The following is a 21,796-nucleotide window of genomic DNA, read 5'->3' as shown; positions in this document are numbered from 1 at the left end:
TGAACACTTTAGGACCAGGAAACAGGGAACTAGCTTGGATTCAGGGAGGCTGGGAGGCACCCATGGGAGGGAAGTGGACACTAGCCTTGGAAAGCAAGAGCTGGGTTGGAATCCAGACCTTGTCACCAAGGGCTCAAGACCTCAGGCTCCTTTAAACTTGCTGCTCAGTTTCTGGATCAGTAAAATGGGAAGGATGCTAATTATTGTGGGTATTGAGGAGACAGCATATATAAACACCATACAAACGCTTCCACACAAGAAAAACTTCGGCCTCAGTTCCCCTGAAAGTCAATTATTAAAGCAGTTTCCCGTGGGGCTAAAAAGAGAGACAGAACATTCTGCCAAAAACTTGAGTGTGAATGGCTAACGGCCTTGGGTATTATATTTAACTCCAAATTTTCCAGACATGAAGGCAAAGAGGGAAACAAGATGTGATACATAGGTCTCTTTGTATACTAAGAGGTTATCTATTCTGAAGTAAGAAATCTCTTGTCATTACATTCTAAGAGAAATTGATCACTAAAACACACACACACCTCCCCATAGGGAGGCTGCAAATGGTAAAAAAAAAAAAAAAAAAAAAAAAAAAAATTTCTCTCCCAGTTTTCCAAGAAGGGAGGGGTATAAGAAAAGGGGTAATATCATTAATGTTCAGAATGAGGGTTTATGGCTACCTTATCTATGCTGGATTTTAAATGCTACAAACTCCTCAATGGGCCTTGGCAATAATGGAATGTTCTGTCAGTGTAATAGGGAAGAAAGAACCTTATTATTCTACTACAAGTTAATCACTAAAGGGATGTTGCCTGTAAGATTAAATTATACATACTGACCCATCTCTGGGAACCGTGCCTCCCAGGTAATGAGCATTAAGCTACAATACCTTTGTTTAGCTCACAGGAAACATCCTGACCAGACCTACATGTGATTAGCTGCAAGAAGGAAGAAATCGGGCTTCCCTGGTGGCGCAGTGGTTGAGGGTCTGCCTGCCAGTGCAGGGGACACGGGTTCGAGCCCTGGTCTGGGAGGATCCCACGTGCCGCGGAGCAGCTGGGCCCGTGAGCCACAACTACTGAGCCTGCGCGTCTGGAGCCTGTGCTCCGCAACAAGAGAGGCCGGCCGCGATAGTGAGAGGCCCGCGCACCGCGATGAGGAGTGGCCCCCGCTTGGCGCAACTGGAGAAAGACCTCGCACAGAAACGAAGACCCAACACAGCCGTAAATAAATAAATAAATAAATAATAATTAAAGGTGCTAATAATTTAAAAAAAACAAAAAAAAAAGAAGGAAGAAATCAACACATCCCCATCCAAGTCTGGCAGGAAGCAGGCCCTTACCCCCTCCCCTGTTAGTATTAAAGAAGCCAGAATTCTAACTCAGGGAAGATGGTTCTTTGAGACGCTAGTCTACCATCTCCTCGGTCTGCTGGCTTTCCAAATACAGTTGCTATTCCTTGCCCCAGCAACTCGTCTCTCAATTCACTGGCCTGTTGTGCGGTGAGCAGTACGAGCTTGGACTCAGTTACATCAGCAGATTTTGAAGGGACTGACATTTCTGGACCAGTTCTCAGCGTGGGTGCTAAGCGTGGGAATGAAGCTACAGTGCCGCAACTCCCGAGGGAGCCCCCGTGGTTAGCTGACTGAAGGTGACGCTGCTGCACGCCGGGGGAGGGTCTGGGGCGCGTCCTCCATCTTTGGGTACACTTCCGGAACCATGCACACTCAACAATACCTCCAGCCACCCAGTCCTGCACCACCCGAGACTTTATTTATTTATTTATTTATTTTATCATAACGACATTTCCTTTTTTCTGTTTTTTTTAATTTACTTTTGGCTGTGTTGGGTCTTCGCTCCTCCGTGCGGCCTTTGTCTAGTTGCGGTGAGCAGGGGCTACTCTTCATTGCAGTGCATGGGCTTCTCATTGCAGTGGCTTCTCTTGTTGCGGAGCACGGGCTCTAGGCGTGTGGGCTTCAGTAGTTGCAGCACACGGGCTCAGTAGTTGTGGCTTGCAGGCTCTGGAGCACAGGCTCAGTAGTTGTGACGCACGGGCTCAGTTGCTCCGCGGCATGTGGGATCTTCCCGGACCAGGGATCGAACCCGTGTCCCCTGCATTGGCAGGCGGATTCTCAACCACTACGCCACCGGGGAAGACCCCACCCGAGACTTTAAACCAGTCGCCACCTCCCGTTGAGTCCAGGAGAGTGAGAGCCGGGCTCGCCTTCACTGTGGGCACTTGATCTGTGCCAGTCTCTGGTGACACCGCCCAGCCCACGTGTCCCCCTCCTCCCTCTCCATATACGACCCCCTTACAGGGACTTCCCTGGTGGCGCAGTGGTTAAGAATCTGCCTGCCAGTGCAGGGGACACGGGTTCGAGCCCTGGTCCAGGAAGATCCCACATGCCACGGAGCAACTAAGCCCGTGAACCGCAACTACTGAGCCTGCACTCTAGAGCCCGCGAGCCACAACTACTGAGCCCACGAGCCACAACTACTGAAGCCCGTGCGCCTAGAGCCCATGCTCCGCAGCAAGAGAAGCCACCACAATCAGAAGCCCGCGCACCGCAACGAAGAGTAGCCCCTGCTTGCTGCAACTAGAGAAAGCCCACGTGCAGCAACGAAGACCCAACGCAGCCAAAAATAAATAAATAATTTTTTTTAAAAAAGACCCCCTTTACAGGCTCGTCTCTTCCTGTGGCTGCAGCCCTCCTGTCTGGAAGCATCCCCCATAACCCCCGCCTCAGGACAAGCAGCAGGATCAGAGAAATAGGATAAAGCAAACCCCAAAGAAAACCTTATCAGGGACTTCCCCGGTGGGCCAGTGGTAAAGAAACCGCCTCGCAATGCAGGGGACGCGAGTTCGATCCCTGGTTGGGGAACTAAGATCCCACATGCTGCGGGGCAATAAGCCCGTGCGCCACAACTACTGCGCTCGCGGGCCTCAATTAGAGAGCCCGTGTGCCACAAACTACAGAGCCCAAGCGCTCTGGAGTCCACGTGCCACAACTAGAGAGAAGCCCACACACAACAAAGAGCCTGCGTGCTGCAACGAAAGATCCCGCATGCCTCAAAGAAGATCCCACATGCCGCAACTAAGACCTGATATAGCCAAATAAATAAATATTAAAAAAAAAAGAAAAGAAGAGAAAAGCTGATCACCTCACACCTGTGAGGAGGAAGCTTCTCCTGCAAGCAGCCCCTCCCATGTCCTGCTGGTTTTTCCTGCTTCCAATGCACCCAGCCCCAGCTGTATTTCGCACAGAATTCCTGCCACTGCTGGGTTCCTAAGTGTAGATTCTCCCACCATAATCAAATATCAACCAGCATTCCCTCTGAAATGTATTTTTAAAGGTTTCTTCTATCTTCCCTTCAATAAAAAGTGAAAAGTCAGCTTTTTCCTTAGGAACATATACCAGATGACAAACATTACCGGAAAATGAAAGTAGCAAATTCTAGCAACAACTTTTGGGTTTTTTAAGATTGATTTTTGTTCAAATATTAAGACAAAGTAGTGTCTCAACAGATAAATACTCCTGCTATCCCCAATATAGTTTTTTGATTCCCTAGAATTATACTTCTGTGCTAGAAATTGAAAGAAACATTAAAATCAGCTATGTTAAAAATGGACTACAGCTGAACAGGGAATTAGGGGCCTAGTGCACAACTTATAAGACTATCATCCAGCTCTCTGTTCACTGCAGCAGAAGGCAATCAGTACCCAGAATTAAATCCAGACCCAGAACCAAAGAACTACCTCACTGGCCGCCCTGCTGTACCAAACACCACTCCCCACCTCAGAATTCTGACACTTGACAGATGGAACCACTAGAAGAGTTACTGGCCTTTACAGTGTCTGACCCCAAGCAATTAGGGCTTGGCACTTCTACTTTCCTTGAAAATAATCTTATCTTAGTTCAGGCTGCTATAACAAGTACCATGGACTAAGTGGCTTACAAACAACAGAAATTTTTTTCTCACAGTTATAAAGGCTGTAAGTCCAAGATCAGGCCAGCGTGGTCAGGTTCTGGTGAGAGCCCTCTTCTGGGTTTCATACTACAGACTTCTTGCCAAAGGGGGGAAGCACCCTCCAGGGTCTTGAGGGTTTTTGGGTTTTGTTTTGATAGCACTAATCCCATTCACGAGGGCTCCACCCCATGACCTCTCAAAGGCCCCCCTTCATTTCCTAATACCATCACATTGGGAGTTAGTTAGAATTTCAACATATTCAGTCTATAGCAAAGCACTGTCCATTCATCATCAAGTCTTTTTAAGTGAGCATTGTCAGTCTGGGTAGCAGAAGCAATACCTAAGTCAGGTACCTGCCATCTCCAATCAGAACGTGGGAGAGGGGAGAAAAGCAGCATAGATAAGGGCTGGCAGGAAGCCCATATCAAAAGCAACCAATCACCTGTAGCTTAGTCAACAGTATGATACCCAGGTCAATTTCCTGGCTTTGATAACATACTCTGGTTATGTAACATGTTATCATCGGGAAAAGCTGAGAAGGGTACACAAGAGCTCTCTATTATTTTTGCAACTTCTTGCAACTCTAAAATTACTTCAAAATAAAATATTAAAAAAAATTTTTTAGCTACCAATCAGAGGTCAGTTTTTAACAGGCTAAGGGACTGAGGCAAATAAAGACTTAAGTAAACCTTTTCTAACTGCTCCACCTCTAGCTTTTTACCATTTCAATATGCTTTAAAGTTTACGTCCTTTCTTAAGGATTTTATACCCTTTGTTAAGGTTTCTTTAAGATTGTTATCCTGACATACAGTTTCCAGGACTGGAAACAAAATGGAAAACATGATCTTGTGTTTATACAAAATCTTGCTTAAAGTTTGGCAGTTCCTGAAAAAGTTAAACATAGAATTACCATATGATCTAGCAATTCCACTCCTAGATATATAATCAAGATTATTGAAAACATATGTCCACACAAAAACGTGTACATAAATGTTCACTGCAGCATTAGTCATAATTGTCCCAAAGTGGAAACAGCCCAAATGTCCATCAACTAAAATGTGGTGTATCTATAAATATACAATGGAACATTATTTGGCCATAAAAAGGAATGAAGTCCTGATTCATGCTACAACATCAATGAATCTTAAAAATATTTTGCTTCAGTGAAAGAAGCCAGAAATAAAAGACAACATATTACATGATTTAAATGAAATGTCCAGAGTTAGCAAAACCTCAGAGATAGAAAATAGATTAGTGGATGTCAGGGGCTGAATATGGCGTGGAGGCAGAGGATAAGGAGTGACTATTAACGGGTACAGGGTTTCTTTTCGGGGTGATGAAAACGTTCTGGAATTAGATAGTGGTGATGTTGTAACCACCTTGCAAGTACACTACAAACCCCTGAATTGTATACTTCAAAATGGTGAATTTTACGGTATGTGAATTATATCTCAATTTTTTAAAAAAAAAGCAAAACAAAATATTCTGCTTAAAGTAGAGGAAAAATTGTCTTTCTTTTTTTTCCAGGCTTATCCTGGAACAATTAACTTTGCCTTGGTGAAGTACCTCACATATTGTGCTGAAGCTTGTCCTTGACTAGTCTGGCATAAGGCTAGTAAAGTGCTACACTTCATTCAACAAATACCTATTATGAGGTATTGGGGAGCAGGGCAAAGGAGGAGACAGGAAAGCATTTCTAAAAATACACAATGGAAAAACCAATCGTTACATACCTGAACACCTTCCTGAGTCACGGGGGCATTACCTTGAAGTAAGTACCCGCTTGGTAAACTGAAAATGTTGTTAATTGCAACATACCATTCTCCCTTTTCCCCAGATACATATCTGTGGTTTGCCTGTCCTTCTCTTTATAATTACTGAAATTTTCAAAATTTGAAGAGGCATCATCGGCTTCAAGTGTTTCTATATTTGAGAAACATGTTCACAAGGTTCTAGACCTCTAGGAATTCAGATTATCATCTGATCTCCTCCTAGTCTTCATCTCTACAGACTGAAACACGCTCACAGCTTGGGTGTGTCTTCACAGGGCAGCCAGCCCCTCCTTCACCTTGACCGCCACAGCAAAGGGCTCTCCATCACCGCACCTTCCGCAGGACCAGAGCTGCACACAGCACTCGCATCACGATTTTGTATAAACACAGGATCATGTTTCCCATTTATTTCCAATACTGCAAACTGAATCATAATGCTTAGCGAGAGATTTGACTATACCAAATAAGACTGATTTCTTTCTTTAATTGAGTATACGTTGAGCTTCATGCATAAATAAGCATTGTGCATAAACTTCGTGAGAACTTTGACAACTCTGCCCAAGGAGGGTGCCCTCACTCAAATCACTTCTTTGGGGGCTGTTTTAAAAGCCAGTTGATAAGTCAGAGCAAACAACAGTCTCTCTGCCTTAGAGCCACACCTGAATTCTGATTCTGAAAACTGGAATTGAAACTGTGACATCTCTGATTCTGTGTGACCTCCAACTCTTCCCTAAATTAAATCTACCCTAAAGAATAAGGATTTGCCACCATGAAGAATGTTTCTTGGAGAGAGCACCACAGGCTCAGAGTAATTCTAGATGAGCAGTTCCAAAAATAAAAACCTCCCTCGCTGATGACCCTCAAACAATAACTCTTCTGGAGGTGTTAATTTTGGTCCTTGTTTCCAAAAATTAAGTGAAAACAGTACACAGTAATAAATACATTGTTAGTATATGAAAAATATAAACACATATACAAAGACAGAAGATCTAGTAAGAATGAAAAATAGTGTTAAAGCGAATGACTTTAAGAATTTTCTTGAAGTGACTGTTACACTGTTACGTTAAAAAGGAAAATACACCATTGATGTTAGTCGTAACCATTCTTATCATACACTGTGTTCTGATATATTAATAGTCTACAACAACGCCTACGTCCCCTTCTAGGTCAGAGCCCTTGACCCTGAGCCTGACTCCACCTGGGGAGAGGCATTCATCTTCCCCCCGGAGGACACCACCGGACATTGGCCCACAGAAAGCTTCCTCTTCTCTACCCACTCACACAGCTTTGTAAGGGCTCCCTTCTCTCTCTCAACTTGGAATCTCACTAAACAAAAGGCGAAGTGTCCCCTCCAGTGAGATGACTTGTGAAAACAGTTACTTCAGCTAATCCCAGCACTCATCCCTGGGCCATCCAGCAGTTTATGCTGCTCTATGCCACTTATACCCTTCTTCTGTTTCTTATTTCCAAGACAATTCAATAAGCAAAATAAAACAGTTCTCAAATACACGGTGACTCAGCGTTCTTTCTAACGACAACAAGAAGAACAGGCAATACTAAGAGCTTAAGACGTACAGGGCTGTGCTAGATCCATTTCTGAGACATGAGAATCTCTATCCAAATCTAGACGTGGCTGACTCCAAAATCTGCATCTTTGGCCATTACTCTTAGAAAACAATAATTAAAAGTTCTTCAAGTGCATTTATACAAAAAGTCTCATTTAAGCCTCTGAACAGGGCTGTGAGCAATGAAGGTGACAAAGACCCTGAGATGCTAAGGAACAGAGCAGCTTGCCCAGGACCCCCGAGCTAGGAACAGAACCAGAACCAGAACCTAGGATGGCCAACTAGATCCCTCATCTTTCCACTGACCCAGCCGCCCTGAAGTCTAAACAAACCACCTGGAAATACTTATTGCCAGTGGTTTCCTAGACAATGAGAAAGAAGAAAAGGCTAAAAATCAATGGGATTTGGGAAAAAAGCTGCCTTCTCTCAACAATGTGATACCTTCTAATTTGGTCACATTCACATCCTCCCTTGACATCGCAAGGGACCTAATATGTAGAATACAAAACGACAAAAGTGGTGAGCTAGAAACAACCATGAGTTGTGCAACCACAAAGACTCAATATTGAGTCAGGTTCGCCGCTCTGACTGGGAGCCCTTGAGCACACAGCTCCTCAGGTGTAAAGTTACATCAGCTACCTTCGGGTAGGTCAAGTAATAGGCACAGAGTAGGTGTGCAAAAACTGTCAGCTCCCTTATACCACAATCAACTCCAGGGCTGGCAGAGGCTCCAGGGTCATAAAAAAAAAAAAAAAAATTCTCTACTCTGCAAGTTCATCCCTTCAGAACGCCACTGATTCAAATGGAATTTGCTGACAGGAAAAAATACTTTCTCCTGGCAGTAGCACGTTCCCTGAGAAACTTGCGTTAACTAGGGAGTAAACATACCAGCATCCTCCCACGAGAAACAAGAACATTATTCACAGTAGTCAAAAGGTGGAAACAATCCAAGAGTCCATCGATGGGTGAATGGATAAACAAAATGTGTCTATACGTACAATGGAGGATTACTCACCTTGAAAAGGAAGGAAATTCTGACACGTGCTACATCATGCATGAACCTGGAGGATGCTACACTAAGTGAAATAAGCCAGTCACAAATGGACAAATATATATGTGAGTCCACTTCTATGAGGTACCTGGAGTAATCAAGTTCACAGAGACAGAAAGTGGAAGGGTGGTTGCCAGGGGCTGGTGGGGGAGGGAGTGAAGGGTTAGTGTTTAATTGGTACAGAGATTCAGTTTGGGATAACAAAAAAGTTCTGGAAATGGAGAGTGGTGATGGTCAGACAACATTGTGAGTAGACTTAATGCCATTGAACTACACACTCAGAAATGGTTAAAATGGTAAATTGTACGTTACATATATTTCACAATTTTTTTAAAATAGCAAAGATACTCTGATCATCCACAAAGGCCTTGGACTCTGCTTCCTGGGGTCTGGACCACACCTCACCATTGCCCCCTCCCTGCCCGGCTCATCTTTCCACCATCCTGAACAGGTCCACCCCAAGGGCACTCACCGGGCCGCAGGTTCACCGTGACCTCCTGCGGCGTCATCTGGATGACGTCTGACCCCGCGGGGCTGGAGCCCTTGCTGCTGAGAGGCAGGCTCCGCAGGACCTGGGTGCTGCTGACCGGACTCTCAAACTCGCCGCCACAGCCGTTCCTGACCAGGTTTGCCTTCAAGTCGCACCGGGAGGTGACCGACCGCAGGCTGCCAAAGTCCTGGAGGTGCGGAAACAGGGGAAGAGGGTAGGAGGCGGTCAGAGCGGCTCCAGGACACCTCAGGCTGTGGACTCATCACCACCCTGCGACCTTAGACCCTCTACATTCCTCTTCCTAAAAGCGGACAAAACAATAACTCCCCCAAGTGCCTCACCAAGCATCATGAGGGTTAAGTGAGGTGTCGGATGTGAAAGCATTTTGTAAGCTGTAAACATGCACAGTAAAAATGTTTGGTCTCGTCATTTTAATGGTCAAAAACGCTCCTTTAAAAAATGTGCCTGTCTACATGATAAGCAGGGGAAAATAACTGATATGGTCAAAAGTTGCATAACTAAAAATTTTTGAAAGATACCATACAAGTGGCCAAGTAGTCATCACTCAGACAATCAAGAGTTAACTTCTGAGCCGTTCCCTCATCTACCATGCAGGCACAACCATTCTGGAGAGCAACGCGGTACCTTTTGACCCCTCGGTCGCCTCCTAGGAATTTACCACAAGAAAATTATCAAAAGGAAAGCAAAACTCTATAAGATATATACTGCATGTTCTTCAGAATAGCACAATCATAAACTTGAAGCCAAAATCCCTAAACCAGAAGAAAAATATGGTATATCACCTCAATAGATGATACAGCCATCACAGATAATTATGAAGACTAAGCAGAAATTTCAAAACATTTATATTAAGAAAAAAAAAATCAGAAGATAGAATGGTATATGCATTAGGATGCCAAAGAAAAATTAAAAATTAAGATAGTTGAGGTGTTAGGGGAGAGGGAATAAAATGATATTTTTCTTTTTCTCTTTATTGTTGTTTAAACAATAAAGCCACATTGATAAGAAAAATCTTTCTTTTCTTCAGTTGGATTTAGGAGAAGGCTGTGCATCAGGATGACCCACCCTAGTTTGGGGCACTAGGAGTTTGGGCCATTTACTTTAAAATGAAATTATATACTTTGTTATCAAGTAGGATACCTGTAAACAGTGATCATTTTCCAGTAAGGGGGTTTTCAATGGCAAAGCAAACCCATTCATTGCTGGATGTAGAAAAGAAGATCCCCTCCTCCAGCTGGTTGGACTGGAGTAATGGCTGGAGGAGTGAGATGCTCTCTCTTCCTGCCGCCACTGTAAACACTTTGCCAAAGAGCCTCAGATGAGTCAAGAGTCCGCTGACCGCAGAGGGACTCCCCTCCCCCTTCATCATGGTCTAGGATGCCCCAAGACCAGTCAGTGCCCACTGGGGCCTTTGCAAGATTCAAGACCAAGAAGTCAAGAAGACTTTGCAGTATTTTTAAGTAAGTAAAACCAGATGTGTTGTTCTGGGCCTCTGTGATTTTGGTTTTTCGTTTGCTTATAACTGAATGTTTTTGTTGTTTTTTTTAATTTTGTCTATTGAACTCTTGACATGACGGGAGATCTTGCACGTCAACAACCTCGGGACTGCACTGTAAATATAAATGGCTCCACAGACACTTGTGGAACAGGGTGAGAACAATGATTATTCTAGAAATTACAAGATTCCAAAGCTGAGGTTTCTAAACTGGGTTCCGAACAGTCTAGCTTGGCTCTGATGAAGCAGTAAAAACCTCCCAGGGATAGGGGAAAGGAGAGGTAACTTCCTGAGGGCCTTACAGGTATGGGACTGCTGTCTTGAGCTGTGTGAAGCACAGGGTGAATTAGCTGTCCAGAGCTGAAAGGGCTTAGGGGTTCGCCTGCTCAGAGCTTACGTGGCTAGAGAATTTCTGAACTTCTTGCCAGCATGCTGGGCCTTGCTGCCAGCTCCTCCAATTCCAAGGAGCTGGTTGTCCTCCACCCAGTTCTGACTGTCAAAGTGCACCTGTCTTGACCAGACCACTGCACATCCCCTCCTCCTCCCCCCCCCCGCCCCCCACCAGACTGGCGAGGAAAGCATCTTCAGTCTCCCAGGAGCGATGGAAACCCCTAACGGCCCTCCCCTTGGTCTGAAGCAGCCTGCACTCCGGAATAGACTAGATCACAGAGCCAATCTGTTTCACCCTAAGCAGGAGGCAGCTACATGATTCCTCACCACAGCCTCAGCCATTCACGTCATCAAAATCATTCCCTAATGCCTGGACACTTTCACCAGCAATGAACTTCGTCCAACCTTCCCAGGCAATCTGCTCAAAGGCCGTTTCTGATAGACAGTACCAGTCCCCGAGGGAGGACTTGTACAGGGTCACCTGCTGCTCCGGGAAGATGCACCTGCTGGGCTCCTCGGGAGACTTTAAGTCCAGGACATGCTTCCCAAACCTGAAGAACTGAGAGGCAGCCACGGAGTGCCGATTACAACCTTGTTTGCGTAGCTGGCTTTCCTGATTGTGCTCTGGGGCTTCTTTATTCTCTAGGATGTTAGGAGCAAAGCCCTCTTCATGCCCCTCATTGGTAACAGCTCTCCCTTCGTCCTCCTTAGTAACATTCTTCAAGGGGGTGGCAAACCTCCACTCCAATGCACGTGGCTTCCGTGAAGTTTGCTGCACCAGCAGGAAAGACCGTGAACTCCTGTCACCCAGCTGCCAGCGCGAGAACCACCCCTGAGAACATTAAGACTGCCAGTTGCAGGATGACTTCAGAAGTGCCTACCACGTCAGCAACGTGACGGTACAGGGGGCCCACACCTCAGCAGCTCCAGCGTCACAGGCAGCAAGGGACAGCCTACTATGGCACTCATACCGAACTCAGACTTGGCCTCAGGGCCATCCATTTCTATCAGGTTTGTCAACCTTCTCCTGTTTCACAGAGTTCAGTTTCTTGCTACTTGGGGAAGCCCCAGTCGTTTCACTGATGTGCTTGAGAACCTTTGAGACACCTTTATATATTGAGTCCTGTCACTGTCCCAGACCTTTAGGGCCTCAAAGACACTGGCTGAGGCACCTCTGGGCATGGCAAGTCTGGAGAACCTTCTGAGAGTAAGGCAGCTATCTCGACATCAATCAAGGATGCCCACAATAGATGAAGGTCTCTCCGGCATGGTCTGAAAATAGCCATGACTGACTTCTAGCATAGGCTCTTGCTGCCCAAGAAAGGGACAGAGAACACTGCAGACCCAGCAGGGAATGGTAACCCCACCAGCCCAAGAGCTTTTCCTCTATTCCCCTCCTCTAGCTCCTCTCTAGATATTTTAATTTTGAATACGGATGGATGCATATTTAAAGAGAGGAAACCAAAACCACAAAGACCAGGGGCATATATTGTGATGGTTATGACCTCCCAGGTACACACATGTTATAAATAAAGACAATGCGTCAATACCACCATTTCCAAGCTTCGAATTCAGTGAATGCAGATGCCCCAAATTATAAACCCTTGGAGGAAAGGAAGACTCGTGATTAAGAAAATCCTCCTCACAGGAGTGACATCCTGAAGTCTGATATGCTAAGAGCCTATAGATCCCAGAGACCTGACACCTGACCCTCTGCCAGGTGTCAGAACACAGCAAGTTCCAGGGGGAAGGGACCTTGGATGCATCACCTGGTGCCAGCCCCTCACTTCTACAGATGAGGAATCAGAAGCCCACACGCCTAAGTTCATGCACATGTTCACCGGAGAAGGTTAAGTTCCTCCGGCCTCAGCTTTTCTGGACGTAAGCTCGGTGTTCTTTGCATCATCTGCCTCCCTTCTCAGCCAAGGTCACTGCTGAATTCCAGAGCGGGAAACTAACTCTGGGCCCCCAAACTCCATCCCTCTGAATCTAGTATTTCCTTGCTGCCCCAGGTGTTGAGCTCTTCCTGCCACCTATCACACTTGGAGGATAAATATCCACTTGATGCAGAAAAACAGGTATGAGTCTTCATCTCAACACAGAAAAATGGAAACTACTTTCAGGATGGGCTCTCATGGGGCAGCTCAAATGCTCACAGGTGCTTACAGCTCTGTGCCAGAAGAGGTTTCAGTTCGTGAAGGAAGCCTCTGTCCATGGTCTCCAGAAACACCGTCATGAACCCTCCAAAGGGCTCACGAGGGAAGGGTAACTACATGGCAGGCAGATTACCAAGAGAAGCAACAGAATGCACACGGGAACTTGAAATACCTTTCAGGGCTTTTAGCCACTAAGCGGTAATAATACAAGAAAGAAAAGGGAGGCGTTCCAAATTTAGATGGCTTTTACTTTGTTCTAACACTGGCGCTCGGGGTTTTTACAACCTGGCCCTCTCTGCTCCCTCCATCGCCTGTTACACGGAGGATATAATGAGGTCTACTGTTCGCTGTACACTTAACTCCCCTACGTTCTGTTAATAAAAAACCTCCCTCCTGCACCCAAGGCCAGCGCTCAGCGGGCTCTCTGCTGTCCGGCACCGTGGCCAGGGCGCTCAGCTTGTCCGCCTGCACCACTCTGGTCATCACGTCCTCTGGGCGCCTCGCTGCCTGCTGCGGAAACAAACAGCAGGGTGGCAGAGCTGAGAAACTGCAGGCCTGGGGGAAGAGGAACCCAAGCAGGAAAGGGGGCAGACTGCCGGATCCTGGGATGAGGGGGAAGAAGTCGCAAACTGGTGAACAGGCAGAGAGCCGGGCAGAGGCACGGAGCCGGCTGCTTTCTGCGCTTCGGCCCTGGCTGGATGGAGCCCCCGTGGATTAGGGGGCGGGGGAGGGGAGCAGAAGGTTAAGGGATGACAAACTGAACTCTGTGCACCATCAACACACCCCCACGTGGCCTGCCTGCCTGGGGGATGGGGAAATCCCTGTCAGCTTCCGCTCGGCTCACTTAATGCGCTGGACAAATGTTCATGAAGCACCTGCAATAGGCCGAGATGCTTCCTTTCAGGACCGCAAAGAGATGTTCTCTCATAGATCTGTATTTTATTGTGAGCTGGGGCGGACGCTTATGTTTTTCATTCCTTCCCAGCTCAAAGGAGACTACAGGTCATGGCCTCTCCCTCTCCTTTCCCCACCGCGGTAATCTCCCAGAAGGCCCAGGCGGCCGGTCTTGCTTCCCCCGGCCTCTACTCTGTCTCCTTCCTCACGTTCCCGCCTCCAGTCCTACTGACCCCTTCATGCCTCCTCTCCACGTCCACCTCCAAGGCAAAGACCCTTCCCCGCGGCCCAGGTTCCCCGTCTCCTCCCACGTCTGCCCCTACATCCACCATCCAAGCGCCCCAGGCCTCCCTGTTCTCGTCCCGTGGGATTCCACACGGTGGCCACGCCTGCCTGGTCCTTCTCCCTCTGGTTTCACAGCAGCCTGGACCGCTCACGGCAACATGGCCTCAGGCTGGCTCACTTTCACACCCCAAGAGCCTCCCTCACCCCCAACCCTGAGTGCCATGGCCCTGCCTCTGCCTCCACCGGGGCTCCCACAACCCTGCTTTCTGTGCGGGGCCGGGGGGACCACACGCCAGTCCTTCGGCCCCGCCCACTGCTGCCCAAACCTTGTCCTCTGTCCAGCACGCTGGCCTCCCTGCCCCCGGCACAGGCTGCTGGTCCACAAAGCCCCTTCCCCCTTCCTCCCCAGCACACAGCTAGATTAAGTCTCCCAGCTCCTACTGCACTTAGGCTGAGGGATGGAACTGGTTTTAGGTGAGAAAATGTGAGTGGAAACAACATGGGCTGTCCCGAGGCCTTGCCATAAAAGCATTCACACACATTCTTCCCCGCACACGTCTCCTCTTCACAGCTAGCTGGGTTGTGAAACTTACTCTCTTAGAGCAGAGGTAAATGTCTACTTTTAAAAAATGAAGGACAAAATAGATAATAAGCTGCCGGAGTTTGCTGTATGTTTTACGCCGTGCAGTACAAACAGCACAGGGAGTGTTCAAGCTGGCCGAGAACAGCCCAGGGCTGTGACGAAGGACAGGAGACGGGGGCTGAGCTGTGTGGTAAAGACCAGCAGCAGCCCCTCCACATCCTCGTCTAGGGTAAGGGAGAGTCTGACAACTCTGGTCTTGAAGCCAGAGGGTAAGGTCTAAAGCAAAGGTGCCGGGATTTCCCTGGTGGCACAGTGGTTAAGAATCCGCCTGCCAATGCAGGAGTCACGGTTCGAGCCCTGGTCCAGGAAGATCCCACATGCCGCGGAGCAACTAAGCCCGTGCGCCACTACTGAGCCCATGCACCGCAACTACTGAAGCCCGGGAGCTCTAGGGCCTGTGTGCCGCAACTACTGAGCCCGCGTGCTGCAACTACGGAAGCCCACACACCTAGAGCCCGTGCTCCGCAACGAGAGAAACCAACGCAGTGAGAAGCCCGCGCACCACAACGAAGAGTAGCCCCCGCTCGCCGCAACTAGAGAAAGCCTGCATGCAGTAACGAAGACCCAACGCAGCCAAAAATAAATAAAATTTTTTTAAAAATCCCCAAACACATTAAAAAAAAATAAAAAAAAATAAAGCAGCGGTCCCCAGCCTTTTTGGCACCAGGGACCAGTTTCGTGGAAGACAATTTTTCCACGGACGGGGGCGGGGGGGATGGCTCAGGTGGTAATGCGAGCGATGGGAGCAGCAGAAGCTTCACTTGCTGGCCCGCCGCTCACCTCCTGCGGTGCAGCCCACTTCCTAATAGGCCACAGACCAGTACCGGTCCGTGGCCCAGAGCTTGGGGACCCCTTGTCTAAAGCCACCGGGGAAAATGAAGCCACAGGTAGAAAATGAAGACAGGAGAGCCAGGTTAACAGGGCCATGCAGCAGACCCAGGCAGACTGAACCAGCATGAAGTGTGGAGACGGGGGGGCGGTGAGGGCACTGGCTGACTCAAACGCCACACCTGTGGGAGAATACAGTGACGGGAGGGGGGACTGGGGAGGAGATGGAATTAGGCTACAAGCAGTGTCAAATGCAGAGTAAGACGTCCCCACCCCCACCCCAAATAAATAAGGAAGCCATTGTGGGACCTGGAGCAGCGGGCTCCTGACGGACTGTGTCTGGGGGTTAATCTGTGGTGGTACGCAGCCACAGGGCGGCTGGCGGCGGGTCGGCATCCACGGGAACACACTAGTTAGGGACCTGGCCCTCCCTGGCCCTCCACTCGGCACCGGCCCTCCAGCGCACGCACGTCATGTGCTCTTGGCAGAAACCTCACTTCTGTGCTGATGTCCCAGGATTCACTGTTAAGGCACTCGGCCACACTTATCCTGTCTTGCTAAGGGGCAGGGGTTGATCAAAACTATTCCTGAATGCCCCAAACCCAGCTCTCTGGAACACGCTCAGGCCATGGGGAAAGTTCACCTCCCAAGAGGACGGGAAGCCGCATTCCCGTGCAGGCATCACAGGAGGTTCTTCAGCCAAGACTGAGGCTGTAAGCACAGAGGGAACCGAGGTGTGGGCCAGGACAATGATATGCTCCGCGAGATAACATCAGTCACTACCAGTATCGGGACGTCAGACTTGGGAAGTACTAGCACAGGAACGGAAGAGACCTAAAGTAGACAATCCAGCCCAGCTTCCTGACCCACTGCCCACATTCCACTAGAAAATATCCGTAGATGACAAGGTTCAGGAGGCTTGGTTGCTTAGCAGTCCCATCCACAAGCCCTCTCGTCAACTGATCTCATTTTGTACTCCCAAAATGCTGGAGGGTGAGAACTGTCATCTTCATTTTACATACCAAGAAAGTGACAATAAATCATGGTAAAACTGAGATTTAAACTTTCGTTTTCTAACTCCATGTCTTTTTAGCAGGGCTCTTTTATCAAATATGAATTCCTGCCAGATTCTTGGCCAGACCTGAAGATAAATAAGACAAAGATTCTCGAAGAGGTAATGATTTAATTGGGAGGAGGTAATGATTTAATTGGAAGCAGGCATGAAAACAAATGCACAGAGTAAGAGGTTATAAGTGCGACGGAAGGAGGACAGACTACAGGGGAGACAAAGAGGTGGTCATGGCCTGTATGTGCAGACACGTAATAAACAGCCACTCAGTGAAATCCTTCCATCAATCTCTTACTGAGCAACTACTATGTGCCAGGCACCAGTCAGGGTGTGGGGAATCCAGCAGCGAACAAAACAGATAAAACCCCTGCCGTAACATTCTGGTGGAGAGAGCTTACATTCTAATTACAGATGGATGGATGGATGGATGAACAGATGGATGGTTGGACAGATGGATGGATAGATGGTTGGGTGGACAGACAGATGTGTCTGGCGGAAAACCATGAACGTTTTCATGGAGTAGATGAGTCTTGAACTAACTTTTTCTTCTTTTTTTATTTTTGGCTGTGTTGGGTCTTCATTGCTGCACACAGGCATTCTCTAGTTGCAGTGAGCGGGGGCTACTCTTCGTTGAGGTGCACAGGCTTCTCAGTGTGGTGGCTTCTCTTGTTGTGGAGCACGGGCTCTAGACGCGTGGGCTTCGGTAGTTGTGGCACGCGGGTTCAGTAGTTGTGGCTCACGGGCTCTAGAGCGCAGGCTCAGTAGTTGTGGTGCACGGGCTTGGTTGCTCCGTGGCATGTGGGATCTTCCTGGACCAGGGCTTGAACCCGTGTCCCCTGCGTTGGCAGGCAGATTCTTAACCACTGTGCCACCAGGGAAGCCCTTGAACTAACTCTTGAAAACTGAAGACAAGGTGTTGGTCAGGGAAAGGAGGGGAAAGCCAGGAAGGCCCTGCAGGAGAAGCAGCAGCACAGGGAAAACCATGAGGGTGTTTGTTCATCAGTCAGGGCTCTCTGGGGACCTTTGAGTCATTCCCTGGGGCTAAAGTGTTGGGGGCAAGCAAGGGATGAAGGTGGGGAGGCAGGCAGGGGCCACAGAACTTGGATTTGTCATGCAGGTCATAAGGAACCAGTGAAAGGTTTTAAAGAAAGTTGAAAACAAAGACAGTACAATTAAGCACAAATACGAGGGGTTCATATGTTGGGAAGGGTCCTCTCTCAAAGTAGCTTGTTTAGTAATCTTACTCTCTACTAGAAAAAATTCTACAATAGTCACATGGAAGAGGCAGTGTAGCCTAGAAGAGAGAGCCTGGGCTCAGAAGTCCAAGAAGCCAGACTCAAACCCTAGCTTTGGAACATGGTGTGGCCTTGAAACAGTCACTTCACCTCTCTGAGACGGAGATTTTCATCAGTAAAACGGGTGTATTGCCACCCACCTGACAGAGCTGTCGTGCGAATTAGAGATACGATATATCAAGTGTGTGGCATCTAGTAGGGGGTCCCCACACGACTGTTTTTAGCCATCATAGGCTAAAGGAATCCCTAGACTTCTGTAGCTGCATCATGGCGAAGAGGTCTGGCCTCCTAGGAGCCATCCTTGGTCCTCCTGACAGGCACGCACACTGAATTGCAGAGGCTGAGCCAGCCCAAATGGCGAATCTTGGGTTCTTTTAAAAATAACTTTAGTGGTGCACTAGTGCAAAGAGGGTTTGTGCTCCATGGTTCTAACAACTGTTTAGAGAAGCGACCCAGAAATTTCCCCCAAGACAGGAGGGTTAGAAATTGAATATTTCCTGATTAGCCCACCAAGCACTGATATTTGTATTGCTTTACGATAGCAATATGCTTATCACCACCCCAAACTTACATCCCTTCCTATAGGGCTTGAAGAAACAGCAGCCATTGTTTTCAAATAAAATCATTTCACAGAGGCCAGTTCATATTATTCATCCTCAGATAAGCCACTCCACAATGACTGGCGTCCACCAACAGGCCACCCACCCAGGCATGTTTTAAATGGTTATGCAACAGACTCACTTCACAAGCTCAGGTCTTTTACCAAATAGCAGAAAACTATACAAGAGTCATAACTGGTTCCCCCACAAAAGGGAAGGAAGACCTTGCTTCCCTAAAACAGGATTAAAACATTCAACACTACCTAGAGACCCAACTTAGAAAAATGTAGCTTTTCTTTTGTCATCGCCTTGGAGAAAGAGGAAGAGGCAACTCGCAGAATCTGCGCACTTTCTGCACAGTCAACTTGTGTGCTGTGGTGCAGCCCACGCCCTCCCCACCCCTCCCCCTCCCCCACCCCTCCCTCACCCCCTCACAGCACTCCTCCCCTCCCCCACCCACATACCTCTTTGGAGCACCAGGCACATTTTGGGTGGATGAGCAGACATTCTTCACACGAGGTGGCACTTCCACTAGTGCATATGTTGAGACCTTCAAAGAAAGATAAAGACGCACCAATTAGTTTCTGGCCCTAATCTCTATCAATGAGGCTTTTGAATGGGGCGGGAGGAGGAGTCACTTCCTTTATTTTTTAACAGGGGACCTCCGTGAGGCTGAGGAGTGCAAGGCCCCTGTGCTAACTGCAGGTGAAGGCTCACTGGCCAAAGCTAAACACTGACAGTTTTTGAAGCACCCACCACGTGCTCACCTGTGTTAGCAACTCCCATTCCTTCTGCTGCACCCACTTAGATTCCCACCGCCTTCTCCCGTAACACAGCAGGTCCTGCCTCATTGAGGGGGAACAGGCCCCTTTACACTTAGTCCAGCCAAAATGACAAAAATAGTACAAAAAGGAAAGAAAAAAAAAAAAAACAAAACTGATCGATCTTCTTCAGGCATAAGAAAATCCTAAATCAGGTAGTGTCGCACCAAATCCACAGTGTACCAAAAGAAGCCAGCACAGCCCTTAAAGAAGAATACATCCCAGGAATACAATGTCAGCTTAGGATATGGGAAATCCATTAATTCAATATATCCACTAGTAAGTCAAGTAAGAAAAAAGCATATCACCTCAGGAGGTAATAAAAAGGCATTTGATCAAATTCAAAATCCATCCCTGATTTTTAAATAAAATCAGAAACTAAGATTAGAAGGAAACTTCCTTATTGCTATAAACGTCACTTATTTCAAGCCCAGGCCAGTACCTCCTCCACCCCCTGTCCCTGTGCCATTCATCTGAGGAGGGGCCTCCCAAGGCAGGCTCAACTGTGGTACTGAGGTTAAAGCCCTTGTCTCCTCTCCTCCCCCACCTCCCTACCTCACTCTATCCCCCCTCCAGCTCCCACCCCAACAGCAAAGACATTCTTTGTGAAACTTAGCATCCAGTTCTTTTTCTTCCTTTCTGAAACATCCCGGACAGATTTCTTTTGACCAAGAGCAGAACTGGTTGGTTTTTCTCTGAATAGAAATAACTTTATTTGGTCCTCACAGCACTAACAGACCCACTGGTCTCTTCTGGTTATTGCCTAGGGGCACAGCAGATAAATAGAAGAAAGAAAAACCCAGGGCCACCAGCCCTAGGAAGAAGGGCTCAGACCATAAAGGGGAAAAAAAGAGTCAACGAGATTAACAAGAGAGAGTAGAGGAGAAAACACCGGGAGGTGGAGACTATTCCCTAGCTCCATCCACAAAACAACATAATATTGGTTGTAAGACATCTTAAAACTGTAACATTTCCCTAATTTGCTAATTTTAACTCTCTGCTTCTTCTTTGTCACTAGCAGTGAAAAGCCACAGAAATTGGGTGACGCAGGAAGCTGCACTGTGTCACCCCACACTAGAGGGAACAAATACCATTTGGGATAAGAATGGCAGCTGGGATGGAACCCGAGGTGCTAGGAAGAAAGGCAGGGCAGCCTTGGGAGCCCACAGAGGGCGAGAATGATGGTTTTCCCCAGCCAGACCCCAACCTGAACCCTCCCCACCAGCCATCGCCCTGTTGGGACCCCTGCCTCATACCCCTGGAGCTGGGGGACCACAATCTCACTGCCAGGCCTACAGCAGGACCTCCTGGGTGCAGTGCTGGACTCAGAACACACTTTCCAGGAGAAACAAGCTGGGACCAACCACCGTGCACACCTCATTTCAGAAGGAAGAGTCCTTTCCAGGTCCCAAACACTCACCAAGGAGGTCTTAGAATCCAGCCCATGGGGAAGTTGGGCTTGCCTGCCTCCTGCCTGCCTTGACAACCTCCTTTCTCATTTTAAAATGAATCCACTCACTTGGAGACTTTCAGATAGGAACTTTTTTTTTTTTTTAATTGAAGGCAAGCTTTTTTTTTTTTTTAATTTATTTTATTTATTTATTTATGGCTGTGTTGAGTCCTCATTTCTGTGTGAGGGCTTTCTCTAGTTGTGGCAAGCGGGGGCCACTCTTCATCGCGGTGCACGGGCCGCGGCTTCACTTGTTGCGGACCACAGGCTCCAGACGCACAGGCTCAGTATTTGTGGCTCACGGGCCCAGCCGCTCTGCGGCATGAGGGATCCTCCCAGACCAGGGCTCAAACCCGTGTCCCCTGCATTGGCAGGCAGACTCTCAACCACTGCACCACCAGGGAAGCCCCAGATAGGAACTTTTTAAAACACCTTTTAAATAATGCCATTGGCAGCAACATGGATGGTCCTAGAGATTGTCATACTGAGTAAAGTAAGTCAGACAGAGAAAGACAAATATCATATGATATCGCTTATATATGGAATCTAAAAAAAGGCTACAAATGAACTTATCTACAAAACAGAAATAGAGTTACAGATGTAGAAAATAAACTTATAGTTACCGAGGGATAAGGGGGGAGGGGAGGGATAATAAATAAATAAATAAATAGAATTAAAACATAATAAAATAAAAAAGCCTTTTAAAAAAGAGAATGATGGCAGGAAAAGTTTCAAAATGCCAGTTCCATGTTTTGGTCAAATCTCCTTACCTGAATCACTTTGCTGTACAGCAGAAATAAACACAACGTTGTAAATCAACTATACTTCAATTAAAAAAAAAAATATTCCCCAGAATACTTAGCTTGAAGTATTGACATTAAATAAATAGATGTGGATAACTGGAAAAAAAAAAAAAATCTCCTTACCTGTCAGAAACCACTACCTGAGGGGGTGAAAAAAATCAAAACTAGAATGAAAGTGACTTTTCTCCTGCTCTCCTCAACCTTATC

General features: G+C 47.5%; 1 protein-coding gene across 1 annotated transcript in view; it reads right to left on the bottom strand.

Moving 5' to 3' along the window:
• The window catches only part of ITGB5 (integrin subunit beta 5), a 109,325-nt gene that overhangs the window by 80,782 nt on the left and 6,747 nt on the right, over positions 1-21,796 (bottom strand). The window contains exons 2-3 of the mRNA XM_068546588.1: positions 18,980-19,065; positions 8,823-9,027 (exon numbers count right to left, since the gene is read on the bottom strand). Coding sequence (XP_068402689.1) covers positions 8,823-9,027; positions 18,980-19,065 — 291 coding nt within the window. The remainder of the gene's footprint in view (positions 1-8,822; positions 9,028-18,979; positions 19,066-21,796) is intronic.

This window comes from Eschrichtius robustus, chromosome 6 (genome assembly GCF_028021215.1).
Source record: "Eschrichtius robustus isolate mEscRob2 chromosome 6, mEscRob2.pri, whole genome shotgun sequence".
Taxonomy (NCBI): domain Eukaryota; kingdom Metazoa; phylum Chordata; class Mammalia; order Artiodactyla; family Eschrichtiidae; genus Eschrichtius; species Eschrichtius robustus.
Note: the sequence above shows the minus strand (reverse complement) of the source record. Positions and strands in the feature narration are given on the sequence as shown.